Source organism: Paroedura picta, chromosome 6 (genome assembly GCF_049243985.1).
Source record: "Paroedura picta isolate Pp20150507F chromosome 6, Ppicta_v3.0, whole genome shotgun sequence".
Taxonomy (NCBI): Eukaryota; Metazoa; Chordata; class Lepidosauria; order Squamata; family Gekkonidae; genus Paroedura; species Paroedura picta.
In genome coordinates, this window is record NC_135374.1 from 84839269 (window position 1) to 84857689 (window position 18421).

The 18421-nt window shown below is 40.9% G+C and overlaps 1 protein-coding gene across 2 annotated transcripts in view; it reads left to right on the forward strand.

Annotated features, from left to right (window-relative positions):
- CYFIP1 (cytoplasmic FMR1 interacting protein 1) overlaps positions 1-18421 on the forward strand; it is a 68062-nt gene that overhangs the window by 17289 nt on the left and 32352 nt on the right. Inside the window, exons 9-22 of one of the 2 annotated variants that reach the window (XM_077343393.1) lie at positions 1211-1315; positions 1407-1498; positions 2780-2897; positions 4523-4645; positions 5129-5254; positions 5381-5547; positions 6465-6612; positions 9415-9562; positions 11518-11674; positions 12960-13056; positions 13721-13797; positions 13909-14017; positions 14939-15058; positions 15991-16190. In XM_077343393.1, coding sequence (XP_077199508.1) covers positions 1211-1315; positions 1407-1498; positions 2780-2897; positions 4523-4645; positions 5129-5254; positions 5381-5547; positions 6465-6612; positions 9415-9562; positions 11518-11674; positions 12960-13056; positions 13721-13797; positions 13909-14017; positions 14939-15058; positions 15991-16190 — 1787 coding nt within the window. Of the gene's footprint in view, positions 1-1210; positions 1316-1406; positions 1499-2779; positions 2898-4522; positions 4646-5128; positions 5255-5380; positions 5548-6464; positions 6613-9414; positions 9563-9793; positions 9948-11517; positions 11675-12959; positions 13057-13720; positions 13798-13908; positions 14018-14938; positions 15059-15990; positions 16191-18421 lie in introns of both variants that reach the window. The other variant, XM_077343392.1, reaches the window with a different exon arrangement.

Here is an 18421-nt window from a genome sequence, read left to right on the forward strand (position 1 = left end):
TTCACTTTGAGGCAAATGTAGATATAGATATTTACAGCCCTTCAAGAAATATGTCCAGATTTTTTTCTTGGGATTTGGGTGTACTCTGGGATTTTGCTCAGGTTCTGAACTGTTGCAACATAATGGATCAGGAAGAAATGTTCTCCTGTTCTGGTTGGAACTGTTAACATCTATTTAAACCATTATACACCATGTGGGATGGGGCCTTTAACTGTTAGCATTTCAAGCACCTTTGTATGGTGTTAACATAGAAATATGATTTTATGTGAATTGATTTGATGTTTTGGGGTGGGAAGAAGTAATGGGGCTCTAGATGGGTGTGAGGGAGATTTAGGGGTCTCCCTCCTGCACCACTCACAGGGCATGCCGGACTCAGGCTTACCCCTCCGTGGGTCCCGCAAGTCACAGAGACCCAGTAAAACACACCAGAGCCAAACATCTATAAAAAAATGTATTAAAAGATATTTTAAAGCTACAGCAGGCCAGAGTAATGATACAAATAGATTGTGTGACAGAGATTAAAGGAAAGAACCCTAACTAAATCCCACCTCCCTCTGCAGCTGGGAGTCAAGTGTCGTCCAGGCAGGTCTAAATACTTCACCCGTGTGTTCCGGCATAACCCTTGCGGATGGATGTATGTCAGGACTCGCAATGAGGCTGCCCCCACAAGAAACCTTTCCCATTTATAACTAGTAAATAAATGTTTTGATGTGCCAGAGCTGGGGCAATTGACAAGATCTAGTGAGGCAACCAGCTGGCCCCAATAACACTCAGGTGTGAAGAGGCCAAGCAATCTTGATATTGCAAATCCAGCCGGGGACATCTCTGGTAGAGGGCTTGAAGATATATACCAGTGCTGTGTCTGTGTGGATGATACCATTCTTTCCTCACAATGAGCATACCTGGAAGTATTGTGTGTAGGAGGGAGTGGTCTCTTGGTTTAAAATTGGTCTTGAAAACAAAATTTCAGACTTTCTTAGGACTTATGGGTGTACTTATGTGCATCAGTTTCTGCCAACATAGATGTAATAGAATCAAGTTACATTGTATATTATCAGATAGAATTAAGTGTTCATGAAATCCTGTTTATGAAGGCTATGTAGTTATTTTCTGTGTTGAAAACCTTATGGATTTGAGTAAATTAAACCATTTTATGCTCTTCTCTTAACACCTAGATTGACTTGCAATGTATGATTTCCCCTTTTTCCAGGTAATGGGCTTCGGCTTATACCTGATGGATGGCAGTGTCAGTAACATCTATAAGCTGGATGCCAAAAAAAGGATAAATTTGACCAAGATAGACAAGTTTTTTAAGGTTTGTAATGAGAAGTTCTATATGTTAAATTTGTGATAGACTGTACTTAACCTTTCTATTTGCTTAATGTTGTTTTCTTTCTTGAGTGCAGCAGTTGCAGGTAGTTCCCCTGTTTGGTGACATGCAGATTGAACTGGCAAGATACATTAAGACTAGTGCCCACTATGAAGAGAACAAATCCCGGTAAGATTGAGAAGTAAAAAGAGAGGCCAGTTTGCTTTTGGCAATGGCAGGGGAACAATTCTTCATCCTTTCTGTACGTTCTTTAAACAAACAAAAAAATTAAGGTGGGTGTGGATGTGTGTGGATGTGTTATAATGCTTTTACGATGGATCTTGGCAACTGTGTGTTGCACTGACTAAATGAGAGCAAAGTGTAGAAATAAGCATGTATTGGTGCCAGTAACTCCATTTAGAAAATGTGCCTTTTGGACTGATTTTTTGCAGCCCTATTATTTGTTTTTACCTAGAGTTAAGGACCACTGAGATTCACGGAATGTGCTTTCTACTACATGTGCTTAGGAAGCCCCCTCCTCTCTTAAACATGTAACAGGCTTTTGGAAAACCTAGGATTTTTTTCAAGACGGGAAGTCCTGCTGTCTGTAGCGATCTGTGTTCATGTACTGCATTAGAGCAAAAATATAATCTATCTTCTTTTTATTTGTTTGCAATGCTGTGACACAACACATTGTCTGGAAAATGCTGCATGTTATAGGATGGGCAGAAATACAATTTCTCCTTCCTGTCATCCCCCCCCCCCCAAACCTTCAAGCTTTTTTCATGCAGTGTTTGTATTTTTGTACTTTTGAGAGGCTACATGATTCATGCCTGGTGATAAGGATTGTAAATTAAGGAACTTACGCTGAATGGCGACATAATAAGTATTCATGTGGCTACTGTTGAAAGTACCACCCTCATATCCCTTCCTCTCCTCTGCCCTGGTGATGTCTCGTAAATTCATACATAGGCATCCCAGCATCATGTTGTCAGTCGCTCCCTTTACGTCACTGGTTGCTCCTTGTGAGGACAGGAAAGTTGCAGTAAGAACTCTCAACATCCTTCATTACTTCAGCCTCTAAAATACTGGTTATATTTACACCCTGCTCTTCCATAAGACATCTTGTTACCTGCCATCTTGGCATACGGTCAGTTGCACACTGCCTTCGCTTTCATATACTTGAAGCAAGATACTTGAAGGCCATTTGTTGGGCCAACACCATATAGTTTAGAAAATGTTACAGGAGAAAGGAGCAGCAGCAGCTCTGACATCTCATTTGCTGCTTTATAGAAATCTGGGGTTTAATGTGAGTCTAGGAGAAATTCGTTCACTGTGAATGCTGGGCACCTGCTGTCTGGTCGAAAGGTGTGGATATTTGAAGAGTTGGGAGAGAGCTTATAGTCATGAATGGTGGTTTTTGCATAAAGAAAGATGTCACACTTTTTTCTCCCCCCTCTCTTGTTATAGATGGACATGCACATCTTCCAGCAGTAGTCCCCAGTATAACATCTGTGAACAGATGATCCAGATCAGAGAAGATCACATGCGATTTATTTCAGAACTGGCCCGTTACAGCAATAGTGAGGTGTGTGAGTTGAGGCAGTGCGCAGACAAACTCTTATGTTGGAAAGAAGAACCAGACATGGACCTCTGTTTCTTGAGGGAGAAGTTGTTACACGAATGTGATATCAAGTAGAATGTTCACATCTTTAGTGCTGAAATTAAGTGCTGCTTATTCAGGTTTTTAACAAATCTGGCTTTTTAATGTAGGACATTTTTAAAATGATAGGCTAATTTTAAAAAATCTAGGCCAAAATTTGTTCATTTGCCTGAATAATTAGACTAGCAAAGCAAGAGACAAGATTATATGCACTGATTTAACTTTCTAAATACATTTTTTCAGGGTAAGGCTGAGCTCTGGAATATGTGAAGCAAGAAGAAGAGTATTTCTGTACATAAAATGAGTGTATTTCTCTTACATCAGCCCATTCTTTTCCTCCCTATCCTAGAAATAGAGATGCCAGTCACTAGGGGGGACTTTGGGATTCCCTGGAATTATAGTTTATCTCCAGACAAAAGAAATCAGTTCCTCTGGAGAAAATGGCTGCTTTGGAGAATGGACTCTGTAGCACAGTGGTGTTCAACCTTGGGGTCGCAACCCCATTTAGGGTTGTGTTACCCCTTCTGCAGGGTCCCCAGGTTGTTGGCGCTGTGGTGGCAAGCGGTGGACAGTGGGCGGCAGCGGCAGCGGGAAACTGTACCAGGCAGCAAGCAGCAGCGGCAAGGGGCTGGCGGCGGAGGAGCCATGGCAATGGCTGCCTCCATGCTGCCCCAGCTGTTGTGTGCCTGCCACCTGCTGCCATTGTCTGCTGCCACTTCTGCCCACCAGCCACTACTGCCTGCTGCCATCACCTTCCCCTGAAGGTACAGGCCGGGCCCGCCCCGGCCTTCTCTGGGGGGGAAGGGGCTTCCCTAGCTGGGCCCGGCCTGTACCTGCAGGGGAAGGTGATGGCAGCAGGCAGTAGTGGCTGGCGACAGATGAGCCATCGCAATGGCTGTTTCCACATTGCCCTGACTGTTGTGTGCCTGTGCGCATGTGCACACACCGACCCCGCCACCGCCACCACCAGGGTCGTCCTGGCCAAGCGGTTGAGAACTGTTGCTGTAGAATAATACTCCACCGAGGTCCCTCCCTGCCCCAAATTCCACCCACTCCCAGATCCACCCCCAAAGTCCCCAGGAATTTCCCAGCCCAGTGCAGGCAACCCTACCTAGAAAGGAATAGGATTTCAATGACTAAATAGCTTAACAACTAGCGTTGCTTGGGAAAATAGAAAAGACACCAAACAGATATAGATGCTTATTCATCATAAATTAAAATTCAGTCTGTAGAAGACCATAGCAGTATACTTCCATGTAATGCATTTCTGAAGGAATCTGGTAGGCAGGGCAAATTATACTGTTCCTTGCCATGCAAACATTGTCAAGGAGGTATGAGGTAAATGTATGTAATTTCTAGGTAGGACTATACCTAGACTCTGCTGGATTAGCCAGAAATTGTTTTACCACTGTGATGGTGTGGAAATTTGGCCGTCTCAGTCTTTGGCATTCTTTTCGAAGCTGAAAAAGCTAGGTGCTTACACTGTGGAACAAATACTTAGAATGTTTTAATTAAACTTATGTGTTTTAACAGCCATGTTTTTGTTTCAGGTGGTGACAGGATCAGGCCGCCAGGAAGCTCAAAAAACAGATGCAGAATATCGAAAACTCTTTGATCTTTCTCTCCAAGGCCTACAACTTTTGTCTCAGTGGAGTGCTCATGTTATGGAAGTGGTACGTGGGAGGACAGATGATGTAGACATCTAGAGAGACTGGAGTCAAGTGTTTTGTGATCTATTTATTTATTATGTTTTAAAATATTTATACCCTGCCTGTTCCCTGAGTGGCCCAAAAGAGCTTGCAAAGGATGTGCCAGCAGACATTAATGCACAGGTTCAAATTGTTAGCATTAGGGGTAAACAGTGAACAGTAAGAATTCTGGCAAACCAGGTCAAACACATCTAAGTAACAGTCCTTACCTCAGGCAGCAGCCTCACTTCATTGATCTTCAGTCTGAAACAAAACTTGCTTTTATATCTCTTTTTATTTTATAAAATAATCATAAATGGTGCCATTTTGATCTCAGGCAGGCCATTCTACAAAATTGGGGCACAAAAAAAGGGCTCTTGTCCAGATTGATGTACAGGAAGTCCTAATTTTTTTCAGCATGATTCCATTTACTCTGTGCTACCATTGAATTGTTTCTGTCCTTTGCAGTATTCATGGAAATTAGTGCATCCAACTGACAAATACTCCAACAAAGATTGTCCAGACAATGCAGAAGAGTATGAAAGAGCAACAAGATACAATTACACCAGTGAAGAAAAATTTGCTCTTGTTGAGGTAAGAGGAAGAATATATCTTCTGCAGAAGCTCAGATTCTCTTTCCTTTGCCCTGCTTCCCCCCTTCCACCATGATTTGCCTTAATTTTATTATATACAAAATAATAATTCCATTTACCCACACAGGTTATTGCAATGATCAAAGGTCTTCAGGTGTTGATGGGCAGGATGGAAAGTGTCTTCAATCACGCCATTCGTCATACTATCTATGCTGCTCTCCAGGATTTCGCTCAAATTACACTTAGAGAACCCTTAAGACAAGCGATCAAAAAGAAGAAGAATGTCATCCAAAGGTGGTAGCTGACAACTCATGTCATTCAGTGTTTTTGTTTTTCCTTTTCAGACATATAGTAAATGGTTAGAGAAGCCACAAGGGCATTTTTGTAACGCGTACTTGTTAAAATTCAACATAACCATCATGGCTTCTCCAAAATGAATCCTGGAAATAATCTTTGCGTGGAATTCAGAAATCCCGCTTCATCTACATTCTCCACAGCAGTGCAGGCAGTAGAGTCTGGGCAATCTAAGATATGCATGGATTTAGTATACTATATATGGCCCACCAGTGGTGCAAGGCTCTCAAAGGCAATTTGTTAAAGGTGATGTTCCCATTTCCAGCTTCAAGGTTATGTATATTGTTCCTCAAAAAAAGAGCCACTGTACCTGCTTGGGCTGTGAACTTGAGTTAGCTGGATACTGGGCCCTGCAGTATAGTGGATCCAACCTGTACTTGGAATTTTCTAGGACTTACAGGGATGGTGAGAGAAAGAAAGGAAATGGTGCTTTGCATTAATGCACCATAGGGTTTTGCTATTTTTTTGTTCTTATTTTGTGCCTATTGGAAGTTCTCCTCTCAGAATTGAAATTTTCTACAGTTATTGTCTTTTAGGTTGTTGCATTGCAGTATGTACCCAGACAGATTTGTATTCTCAAAGCTAGCATCAGTATTGGTCAGAGTTGTTGACAGCATAATCTGCTGCTTTCTAATGAAATAAAATGTGAAGCTCCCAGGCTTAGAAGTTTGGGATGTTTGAACTCTTTGGATTACCTAATACGTAGATTGAAAACTAAATGCATTCTCCCAGCGATTTCTTTAAGCATTGTTGGAATGCTCCTGGGAAGCATGTTTGTTCACCATTTATGTTCAGCATGGCTATACCTGTGAAGAAAGAGCTCAGAAACTAACACCTGCATTTTGGATCATGGCTAGTGTTCTCCAGGCCATCAGGAAGACAGTTTGTGACTGGGAAGGTGGGCATGAGCCATTTAACGATCCAGCATTGAGGGGAGAGAAAGATCCCAAAAGCGGATTTGATGTCAAAGTCCCCAGGCGAGCAGTGGGGCCCTCCAGCACCCAGGTAAATCTCTAGATGCTTATTCTGGTATGTGTGTCACTGACTGACACAGGAATTATTTCAGAACGAACCCATTTTAAAAAGATTAGTGTCGCAAATCCTGTGTAAATCTGGATTAGTCAAAAATCTTGTAGGGGTACTGTCACTTTAATTTTCTGCACTGATTATTTTTTTCACATGTGCTGCTTCCACTGGAACGCCTCCGTTCCAGCTGTCTCTTAGAGTGTTTTGTTTACCTATATTTCTGATTCATTTATGTCATTTGTTGTGGTAGGTTTTTCTGTTACCATCCCTACTTTTTTTTTACTTGTGAAACTATTTTACAGGAACTTATATCCATACAGTAAAAACTTTGTTACATGGCACTTCATCATCCATAATGCTCAGTTAACTGGCATTGTCCTGAGGGCAAACATCTCCCTCAGACCTGCTACCCCTGTTTCTTTGGGCATGTGTGCACCCTGCTTTTGTCTCACCAGCCAGCCATCTTGATGTTTCCAGCCATTGCTGAACTTCTGACAGATGGCTCTTCCACCTGATAGCATCCTCAGTGTCTCCTTTCCCCTCAACCTGCCTTGAGTGGTCGACAACCAGCTATGCCAAAGGGCTGTCAGGCAGCTGGCCCTCTTGTCTACCTGCTGTGTAAGATGGCTCCATGTTTTAGAGTGAGGCCCTTTCAGGCATGACAGCTGTTGCCGTGGCATACCCCCTGGGGTGAGAGATGGTCACTGCAGAGTCATCCGTGTAGGAGACTGAGTACAGCAAGTCAGCTTGAGCATTAGGCCCCTTTTGGTTCACTAGGAACCCTGCTTCTTCCTGGATGCCCAATAACAAAGCTCTCACTGTATTAAGATGTCAGATCTACCACTTAAAGTCTGCATTTACCATTTTAGAGAAGGGATGTGAAGTTGTAGATTTATGGACTTTGCTCCCACCTAGGCTGCGCACTATTTTTGTCAGTCCTCCCTATAGTGGAAAACCTTTGATCCATCACTCACCCACTTTAAAAAAATTGATCCTGGAGGTCAGCATTATGGAGGCAGCATTTTGGAGGTTATTTTAGGCTGCTGTGGAAGAGGAGAATTGGTGAACATCAACTCTCGTGCCCCTGGAAATTCTAGGCAAGATCCCAGCCAAAGGCTTGATTTGACAATTGATTAGTATGTTTGCCAGTATTAGGATACCTCTATAATAATTGTCAGAGGCTCTTGTGGCGCAGGGTGGTAAGGCAGTGGACATGCTGTCTGAAGCTCTGACCATGAGGCTGGGAGTTCGATCCCAGCAGCCGGCTCAAGGCTGACTCAGCCTTCCATCCTTCCGAGGTTGGTAAAATGAGTACCCAGCTTGCGGGGGGGGGGGGGTAAAACAGTAATGACTGGGGAAGAAAATGGCAAACCACCCCGTATTGAGTCTGCCATGAAAACGCTAGAGGGCGTCACCCCAAGGGTCAGACATGACTCGGTGCTTGCACAGGAGATACCTTTATAATAATTGTCATGTCTGTTAAAATAATTTGTTTAGATCTTAAAATCACACCAACAGAGAAAAACTTCTTTAAGTTAAATGAAAATAATATAACAAGTTTCAAATTGAGTCTAAAAAAATCAACTATGTGACTATCACCATGAACGCTTTGCATTTAGTCTTGAGCTTTAACCTTCCATGACCCACAACAACATTTCCCCTTTTTCAAAGCTTCAGAAGCTGTTTGTGGTTTTTGGCAGGGGAGATTTGCTGCTGTTTGAAGGAAATGTAATCCTGTTCAGTGCACAGAAATCCCTGAGGGCACCTGACCTCACTCTCTGGACTCTTGGGCTTTATTCCACTTTTCACCAGAAGTAGCATTGGTTTGCTCTCTGGTTTTGTTTGTTTTTTGTTTCTTCAGTTCTTTATTCTGGGACTTATAACCTATTCATTTCAAATGATGAGACCCTTTCAAATGGCACTCTTGAAACAATTCCACTGTGAGCCACAGTTTCATACACTTCTGCTTTGGTGGTTCCTCTGAAAAAAATTCAGAACAAACTCTCATGGAATTTTGCAAGAGGGTTTTTTTGCAAGTTTCGGGTGGTTTTTACCAGTGACCTGAGGTTATGCTGAGCTCAAATGGAATTGGCTGCATTCAGATGTCACAGTGAGCAACAATTGAACTCCAGTCTTGCACAAAGACAGCTGGTTGCTATTCTCATGTGCACCAATTACTCCTCCCTTGTGTGGGGAGATTGATGCCAAATTTCTTGGCACAATCAAATTCCAGCTCACTATGATGTCTCTGTGCAAGCACCTCAGTGAACTGAGGTTTTACTGCAGTCAGTTTGTCCTGCTAAATTTCAATTGATTTCCAGTTTAGAATCCTGCCTTGTGTGGGGTAAACAAAATTCAGTTCACTGAAATGTCAGCTTTTGGATGCTACAGTGAATTGGAGCGTGATCAGATTGAGAAGTTTTGTATCAAGCTCTCTGCCTAAAGGGACGTGGGAGGAGCCAGTGGTGCGGACACAGCAACCAGCTGTGTTCATGGGCGATCGGAGTTTAATTGCAGCTCGTTGTGATGTCTGAATGCTGCTGTTCACTTACAGGCAGCCTTCTGAGCCCTAACAAGATGAAGAAACAAAATAAAAGAATCTGAGTTTGTTATATGTGAATCAAATCTCTTGCAGTTGTCTTTACTGTCTTGCTGCTTCTGTCTTAACATACTAATAGATATTTTCTCTGGTTTTGTGTTCTTCTCCTTTTCTTATTTACCCTTGTGTTTTTTATTAACAGATTCTCTCCCTCTTGCCTCTTCCTTCTCTGTTGGTTTTAGCTCTTCATGGTTCGCTCTATGACAGAGTCCTTAAACTCTGCTGAGCTGTTGAAGCAGCTCAGATCTCTGGGAATGGAAAAGTTATTGCATGTGATAAACACGTTTCTGAGGCAGTCCTACATCTATCCCCCTCTTTTAAATTTTGGTGGTAAGGCATTACTTATTATTTTTAAGTAAAGTGGTTGAAATGAACTGTTGTTCTTCAAACTGTGGTGCTTTTATTTAGTCCTGTCTCCCTGGGATTCATAACCTCCAAACTTCCTTATCTGGTTGCAGTTTGCAGTGGAGCAGTCTTTCTTTGAAAGCCTGTTTTAGTGATGTTCAACTAATGTGCCATGTGTTTTTCCCTTTGTCACGAATGTTCTGTTTAATAACGCAGCTTTACATGGTGAGAACCATGTTAGAGTCCCTCATTGCTGACAAAAGTGGCTCCAAGAAAACTTTGAGAAGTAGCCTTGAGGGGCCCACCATATTGGACATAGAAAAATTCCATCGAGAGTCTTTCTTCTACACTCATTTGATAAATTTCAGTGGTAAGATTTGTAGATGATTAGTGTCTAGCTTCAGCATGTCCTAACGCTTCTAACATGACCTGGGAAAATGTTTCCAATTCTTGTGCATTGTACTTGATTTAAAATGTTGGCCTGTCAGAACAAAGCAGCCTGATATCTGACTGGCTATTGTCAGGAACAAGATATTGGTCTACACAGACCCTTGGTCTGATCCAGCAGGGCTCTGCTTATGTTGAAAGTCTGCCAACTGAGCATTTAATGCTTTATATATTTTCCAGTTGGCATGGGGAACTTTCCCTCCTTTCTTTCTAAAATTTCAGAGTTACTAGAATCTCCAGTGCTGCTCCTATTTTTATAAAGGCAAAAATGTCTGCTAAGATTTAAAAAGAAAATGTAGGGCAGAAATCAAACACCTTGTGTTGAGTAAAATGCTTGGGTTTCCATTCTCTCTTACACTGGCTATAGTGGGAAGCATGTGCATCTAGTCCTGTAGCACCATTTTGTGTTACCTGGCTAATATCTGCTAATGGAACTCTCCTCTCTGAGTGGGAGAATACCTGCTAGTTCCTTTTTTGTGCAGCGTTCTGTTTTTCATTAACAACTAATGTCCTTGTTTTGGTTCTTTCCAAACTGTGAATTGGGACTCCCTAGTATCCTAGAGGTGAGACAGTGCTGGTGCTTGTGTTAGCAGAGTTGGACTGTGCCTGGATGGGTCTCTTAACACAGCAGATGACCTGCTGCAGTAGAAACTCCAGCAAATCATGGCTTATCATGTACACAAAACAGATAGGTCACTGTACTTGACTTGGTACCCAGCCTTGCTAAAAGACTGCAGCATACAAAATGTTGCAGAATCTACCATTTTTCAGACTTACCAATCTCATTTAGCATTCCTTAGACTGTATGATTTAGAATCTTGTTTACATATAATTGGCAAGGCTGGAAAGAGGAATCCTAAGAGGGCTGAAAAGGTGTTCTTGATAGATTGTCTCAACAAAAGGTATGGGAACCAATGATCTGTCTGGCCTACTGAAAATACTTCTCCTGTGATGGGCAAGATGAGATGATGTCCTGAGAACAGTTTTTTGGGGAGAGCCCCTAATCTGCCAAGCTTGCCTTTCCTTTCTTATAAGAATTGTCTTTCTCATTCAACACCTTTCTAACCACTGCATACCACAGGGGATAAATCAATCCCATTGGTTGCATGGAATGGTGAGCATGGTTGCTACAGAATGTTCCCATCTCTTCCCTTGCCATACATCAAAGACTAAAAGCTCAGCTATTTTCAACATAAGTTGGGAGAGCCTTTGGTAACTAGTATGTGTATTGCTAAACCACTGAATTGGAAGTACAAGTAGTGTTTTCAGTAGTAAACCATTTATGTGTATGTTTTTAAAAATCTTAGCTGTAGTAATGCCCTGGTTTTCCCACTTGATCATTGGTTTCTATTTTCATTTCATGCAGTATTCTTTTAACTCTAGGTCATCCTCATTTGGATTTATAACTTCTCTCCATTAGAATAGCAGTAATACTTTTTATACTGTCTGTCTTTCTATGGAAACTCATGCAATATCCCTTCTCCTGCATCTAGAAACCCTGCAGCAGTGCTGTGACTTATCACAGTTATGGTTCAGAGAATTCTTCCTGGAATTGACAATGGGGAGAAGAATCCAGTTCCCCATTGAAATGTCTATGCCCTGGATTCTGACTGACCACATTTTGGAAACCAAGGAAGCATCGATGATGGAGTAAGTTTTCTGAAGTTCTGTTCCTCTGTTAGATGTGGAATGCTCTAATAAAAGCAAAATTAAAGGTTTAAAGTGATGATTTGAAAAAAATGAAATAAGGAGGAAAGGTATTCCTTTTAAAGTGAAAGGATGAGGCAGGTAAGAAATGATAGTTCAGGGAGAGATGGGCCCCTGGAGTTTGTGACCTTCTCTTTTTATGCTTAAACTATCTTTTTTCAACTTGCCTGTTTCTGAAGAATCATTTTATGGAGGAGGCAAATTGTATAGTTATACTTGGGGCCTCCCAAGCACATCTCCCTCAGAGGTTTATTCTCAGGGCATAAACTAGCCTTTGTTCTTAGAGATCTTTCATGATTTTTACTTATGGATAAAGTTCAGCTTTATAACTCATCCCTCCATCTTTTTCAGTTTGAGAACTGGAAGCTTTTTTGCTACATTTCCATGAATAGTTCCACCCTGGAACTTCCAAATTTTTTCAGGAGGGCTTAAGAGTTGATTGCTTAAGAGCTTAAAATACTAGAAGGATGTCTAAGTGGGTCTCCTAATGTGACCCGCTAACTTATTCTTAGGTACAGCATCTGGTCATCCTGTGTGCCACTTAAGCTGTACCACTGTAGCTCTGGTTATATCATGTGGCCACATGTTTAATATCACAGTGGAGCACCCTTTCCTCTTACTAGTGGTACTTTGCAGAACGAAGGCCTGGTTGAGTGGAAGAAACTCACTTCCCTTTCTAGGATATGACACAACTCCAGATTTGCATAACTATCTATTGTCACTTTTGAACTCTGGTGCTGGAGAAGCCTCTTTCGGGTCCCTTGGACTTCAAGGCGAAAAGCTGGTCAGTCCTAGAGGAGATCAGCCCTGACTGCTCCTTAGAAGGCCAGATCCTGAAGATGAAACTGAAATACTTTGGCCACCTCATGAGAAGGAAGGACTCCCTGGAGAAGAGCCTAATGCTTGGAGCGATTGAGGGCAAAAGAAGAAGGGACGACAGAGAATGAGGTGGATGGATGGAGTCACTGAAGCAGTTAGTGTGAACTTAAATGGACTCCGGGGAATGGTAGAGGACAGGAAGTCCTGGAAGATCATTGTCCATGAGGTCGCCATGGGTCGGACACGACTTCACAACTAACAACTATTGACACCATTTGGAGGTGGTAATCATGGTCTCCCTGTACCCGTGTGCGACAAAAGGATAAGATTTATTTCTAAGAGGTTGTGATGGTATATCAAGACAGTGATAGAAGGATTCTGACCATGTTCTTTTCTTCCCTTTGTTTAGATATGTTTTGTATTCTTTGGACCTTTATAATGATAGCGCTCATTATGCTCTCACCAAGTTCAAGAAGCAGTTCCTTTATGATGAAATTGAGGCTGAGGTGAGAGAGTCCTTTTGATTGGCAGCACATATACTGCAGTTGTTAGGTCAGGACGAAGATTCAAGAGAGTGAACTGTTAGTGACACTCAGGGCTGGCTCACACATTTATTCTATTTCTTATATTTATATACCATTCTCCCCTTGTGGGTCAGGGTGGTTTACATAGAACATGGAAGAACAGAAGTACAATATAGATCAGTATAACATCAAATGATAACAACAACGGCAGTAGTGGTATCAATAACATTCTAATAACTAATGGTAACAACATTTACATGTTAACTGTGACCCGATAGGTTGGTTGGTTCAGGATTGCCCTAAGATGTGCTTGGTGGGCATGTTTGTCTAGGAGGAGGGGTTCTGGGGCACCAGTAGATGTTGATTCAGTTGACCTCAACTAAATACTTGGTAGAAGAGCTCAATTTTTCAGGCCCTGTGGAACATGCCAAGTTCACTGGCTGATAACCTGAGCGTAACTTGTAAGACGTGACACATTTTACCTCCACAGACATCTTTAGTTTCTGAGTCTTTGGAACAATATTTCTTCTGACTGAATGCAGAGTTAGTGACCAGGAACATTGCATTTTTACAGCCTGTGTGTTTGGTAAAGAAAATGCATCTGAGTGTTTTGAATGCTGAACATTTTGTATGTTGCTTTTTTCAGGTCAACTTGTGCTTTGACCAGTTTGTCTACAAGCTTGCAGACCAGATATTTGGATACTACAAGGTTATGGCAGGAAGGTCAGTATACTCAAAAATATTTCAAAATATTTGTTCATTCATGTTACTGAGTTTTATCATATATCACTTTCTTCACTGTGTGTGACAGTCAATGCTCTCCCTTTTCAACAGCCTGCTTCTAGATAAACGATTAAGATCTGAGTGCAAGAATCAGGGAGCAACGATTCCCTTGTTAACATCCAATCGATATGAAACACTGCTGAAGCAGAGGCATGTGCAGGTTAGAAAAAGCCATTTTTGTATTGCATGTTCCTTATCCTCGGTTCTTGTGGGTTGCTTTGTGCTGTTTGCTTAAAGAACTTTCTAATAATGACTAAAATGAGATGCATGAGATCCAGGCTTGCTGTTTATAATATTAATAGCTAAACTATCACCTTGGCTGCAGAAATTCTGTGGCATAATAGTAGACTATATATTTGAATTTTTAAAAACTTGTGAAAAGGCTCTTACTTAAACATATTAAGGTGTGTGTGTTTGGTGGGGGGGTAGAAACTTAATTGAAATCAAAACATTAAAAAATATATTATTTTTTAATGTTTTGATTTTATTTCAATTAAGTTTCTAATTCATATAGTTCCTGAATACACATGTATGCTAAAACAAAAGTATTTCTCTTTAAAATGAGAATTTTGATATCATATTATGCATAATTTAAAACCTCTTCAAGTGCCCAGTACTTTCCAGGAAGAAATGTATCAGTCAGATGCAGTCAACTCCTGGAAACAGTTGTTCTGTTAGTTTGATTAAATTTACAGGATGCATTGGGAGTTTTAGTGTCTTAATCAGACATTTTTGGATAGCAGGATTAACCACAGTAAGAATCTTTCATACTTCCCATCAGGCCCTCTTCTTAAAACGTATAGGATAAACTTTTACATATGAATTTGTATAAAAAATTACCCTGTTAGCTCTACATGTTCACAATGTATGTGACCCTTAGACATACAAGTGCACATCCTGGTTATACAAAGTTTTTTGAGATCTTGTAAAATGTTCAGTCATAGAGAGTTGAGCTCTGGACAGGACTGAGAATGGGAGTGGGGGGGGTTGATCCAGAGGAAAGTTTCATGAAACATGTAAATTTATACCAAATTATGCATATAAAATTGATTAAAATGTGTTGGAATTTGTTGTGCTGCAGCTTCTTGGCCGGTCAATAGATCTGAACCGCCTGATCACTCAACGAATTTCAGCAGCCATGTACAAATCATTGGAACTTGCGATTAGTCGCTTTGAGAGTGAAGATCTGACCTCTATTGTTGTGAGTATTAAGAAGCTTTAACAGATTTGTATTAGGATAGGAACTGATTCAAAGTTTGGTATCTTCTAGGCCACTGATTTCATACTGTCGTAATAAATAAATGGGTGGAAGTGTATGTAACATAGTACCACTCTCCCCTGCCCTTCTTATATTTTTATTATTTCATATTTGGATTTGTTTCCCTCTCTTTCTATGGATTCAGGGTGGATTACATCAGGATAGGTTACCTAAATAAAAATAAAAATTCAAAAATGGAAATTCAGATTGAATCATGCATATGAAAACCCCCTAAGTTCTGCCTTATGTCAAGTAAAGCACACACAAAAGGCAATTTGACAAAGTGATGGGACACCTGCTTAATTATCATGTAGTACATAATCTAATCTGTATTAATTTTTTTGTATTTTGATGCCATGTTGGGATTGAAGAATCAGGGACAGCTGGGAATGAGATTAACATTTCCTGTATATGTAATATTCAGTTAAGGAGTTCTGGTTTGCCTTCAATCCACATTACTGGAATCCGGTATCACTGTGTGTGAATCAGATCCCTTAAAGTAGATGTGGCACATGGATAAAGTATAATTTGCTGGAATAAAACATGCCTATTAACTGCTGTTAGGAATATGCTTTAAATATTAAATAATTATTGTAATTCCTTAATAACATTTCCTTTGCACCATGTTAATAAAGTTATGCCATATTTTGTTGGCATGGATAGCTGTTTGAAAACATAAACTGAAAGATGGGATAGAAGGTGCCCTAAGTAAGTGTGTGTTTTTTCTCCCCAGAAGGCTTTGTAGATGGATAGTCCTGGTCAATTTTTATTCAGTATAAATGATTTTTTTTGCAGCCTTACATCTTCTTTCATAATATTCTTATTGTATGTTGTTCCTTTTTCCTCTCTTTCTTTCCTTAAAAAACTGTTCCCAGGAATTGGATGGGTTGGTAGAAATTAACAGGATGACACACAAACTTCTAAGCAGATATATGACTTTGGACAGTTTCGATGCCATGTTTAGAGAAGCCAACCATAATGTGTCAGCACCGTATGGAAGAATCACACTTCACGTCTTCTGGGAGCTCAATTATGATTTCCTTCCAAATTACTGCTACAACGGGTCCACTAACAGGTTAGTAACAGGTTACATTTTAAAAAATAGAATTTGCATGTCATTCCACTAACCTGTATTACTACATATCTGTACTTTGGTAGATTTTCTAAAAATACTTAGCAGGCACTAGAAAGGTGTCAGTAGACCATAATGTAGCATTGTTGGGGACCCCTTCTGTAGAGCTAGGAGTAGCCAGGAAAAAAATCAAGCAGACTGTCATAAAGAGGCAGCCCTGAATCTTGAGGATGCAGGAGCCATAGTGGAGGATGTACCATACATATCTTCTGATATCAACCTCCATCCTGGAGAGCCGGCTTGGCGTAGTGGTTGGGAGTGCGAACTTCTAATCTGGTGAGCTGAGTTTGAATCCTCGCTCCTCCTCCATATGCAGCCAGTTGGGTGACCTTGGGCTCACTACAGCACTGATAAAGCTGTTCTGACTGAGCAGTAATATCAGGGCTCTTTCAGCCTCACCTACCCCACATGGTGTCTGTTGTGGGGAGAGGAAAGGGAAGGTGAATGTAAGCCACTTTGAGACTCCTTTAAGTAGAGAAAAGCAGCACATAAGAACCAACTCTTCTTCTTCTGGAAAGACGTTTAAGACCATACATCACCACTGCCGTTATCATCTTATATCCTTACTAGTATGGTATCCTCCACAAAGGTGCTACATCCTCACACAGTGTTCCCTGGCCATATCCTTGTTTTGCACATGGGTTGCCTGACAATGGGGCATTTTGCAGGGTGACAGCATATTCCTCATTGTTGTACCATAGCTTGGTATCATTGGCGTAACATTTTCTCTCTGCTAGATAGGAGTCCAATAGCATCTTAAAGGCAGCCAAGATTTTCAGAATATGAGCTTCCCAAAGTTGAGTGCTTAATGGGTGTTGGGAATAATCTACTATTTCTAACCTGATCAAACATTATAGTTTGCATATTTTTCTTTCCTGAAAGAAAACAACTATTCACCTAGAGAAAGTACTGAGACCCTTTTTTCTCTATTATAAAATTAGTAATCAATCAATGAATCACTGGGGACTTCTTAACTTGGCTCTATATAGCATGCTCATAGGAAATGCAAGTTTGGTACCCAGCCACCTAAATAAATAATTAAATATCTAACAGATGAAAGCAATTCTTTTTTAATCCTCTGTTGTTTCATTGGATTATTGCATTTGAGCTTTTATAGATGCATCTTTTATTGCAACACACAAGTGATCCTATGTTTATTAGATCTCTGCAAAAATACTATGCTATTATTTTTAACAACTGGCGCCTTTTTATTTGAGTGCTCTATGCAAGTGAATATGATGTGTAAATTGTGACAGAATATAGGGTGATTATAAAAGGTTCTCAGTATTGAGGTCAAAAGTTGAGGTCACCAAATGCCCATTAAGCTTCCTTTGTTTATAGCTGTTCAGGTTTTGATAATGTAGTGAGATTAAACAATGGAACAGTCTGCTGTTGAAGCAGTGGGCATTTAACTAATTGCATCTGCTAGTTCTCTGGGCAGTGAAGACCAAATAAGGAATTAGTGATTGAGAACATTTGCAAGAGAGTAGAGCATGCTTGGGCCTGACAACAGGGTACTAGATGTTTGGTAACATGAGAGTTGGTTGTTGGTGAAAGCTGTGGAACAAGAAGAACCAGGTTAATTATCAATCTTCAGTGCAGTCCCACATGGGGACTGCGCATGAGCATGTCTGCCCATTGAAGAGGTGTTTACACTTAAAAGCTTCCAGGGGACAATGTACATTGGAGCCAGAAACTTGTTTGCACCCAGGGACTACATGCTCCTGCACAGCAGTGCCTCCACTCATCAAAGTTGTGAGGAATTGCTTCCCTGGTTCGCTAAGATAGTATTGGCTTCTGAGTTATAATGGATCCGAAAACTCTCTTCAAAAATGCACCTGTTGTACGGCAAAGATGACCCAAACTGATGAACATTACTTATGTCTGTTTTGTTTGGGTAAAGGGCACCTCCATTTCTTCCCCATCTATTTGCCAGGAATTGAGAGGATGCCATGATCTTCGTTTTCTTGATGTTGAGTTTCAAGCCAACTTTTGCAATCTCCTCCTTCACCCGCAGCAACAGACTCTTTAGTTTCTCTTCACTTTCTGCCATTAGAGTGGTATCATCTGCATATCTGAGGTTGTTGATATTTCTCCCTGCAATCTTGATCCCAATTTGTGACTCATCTAATCCCGCCTTTCTCATGATGTGCTCTGCATATAAGTTAAATAGG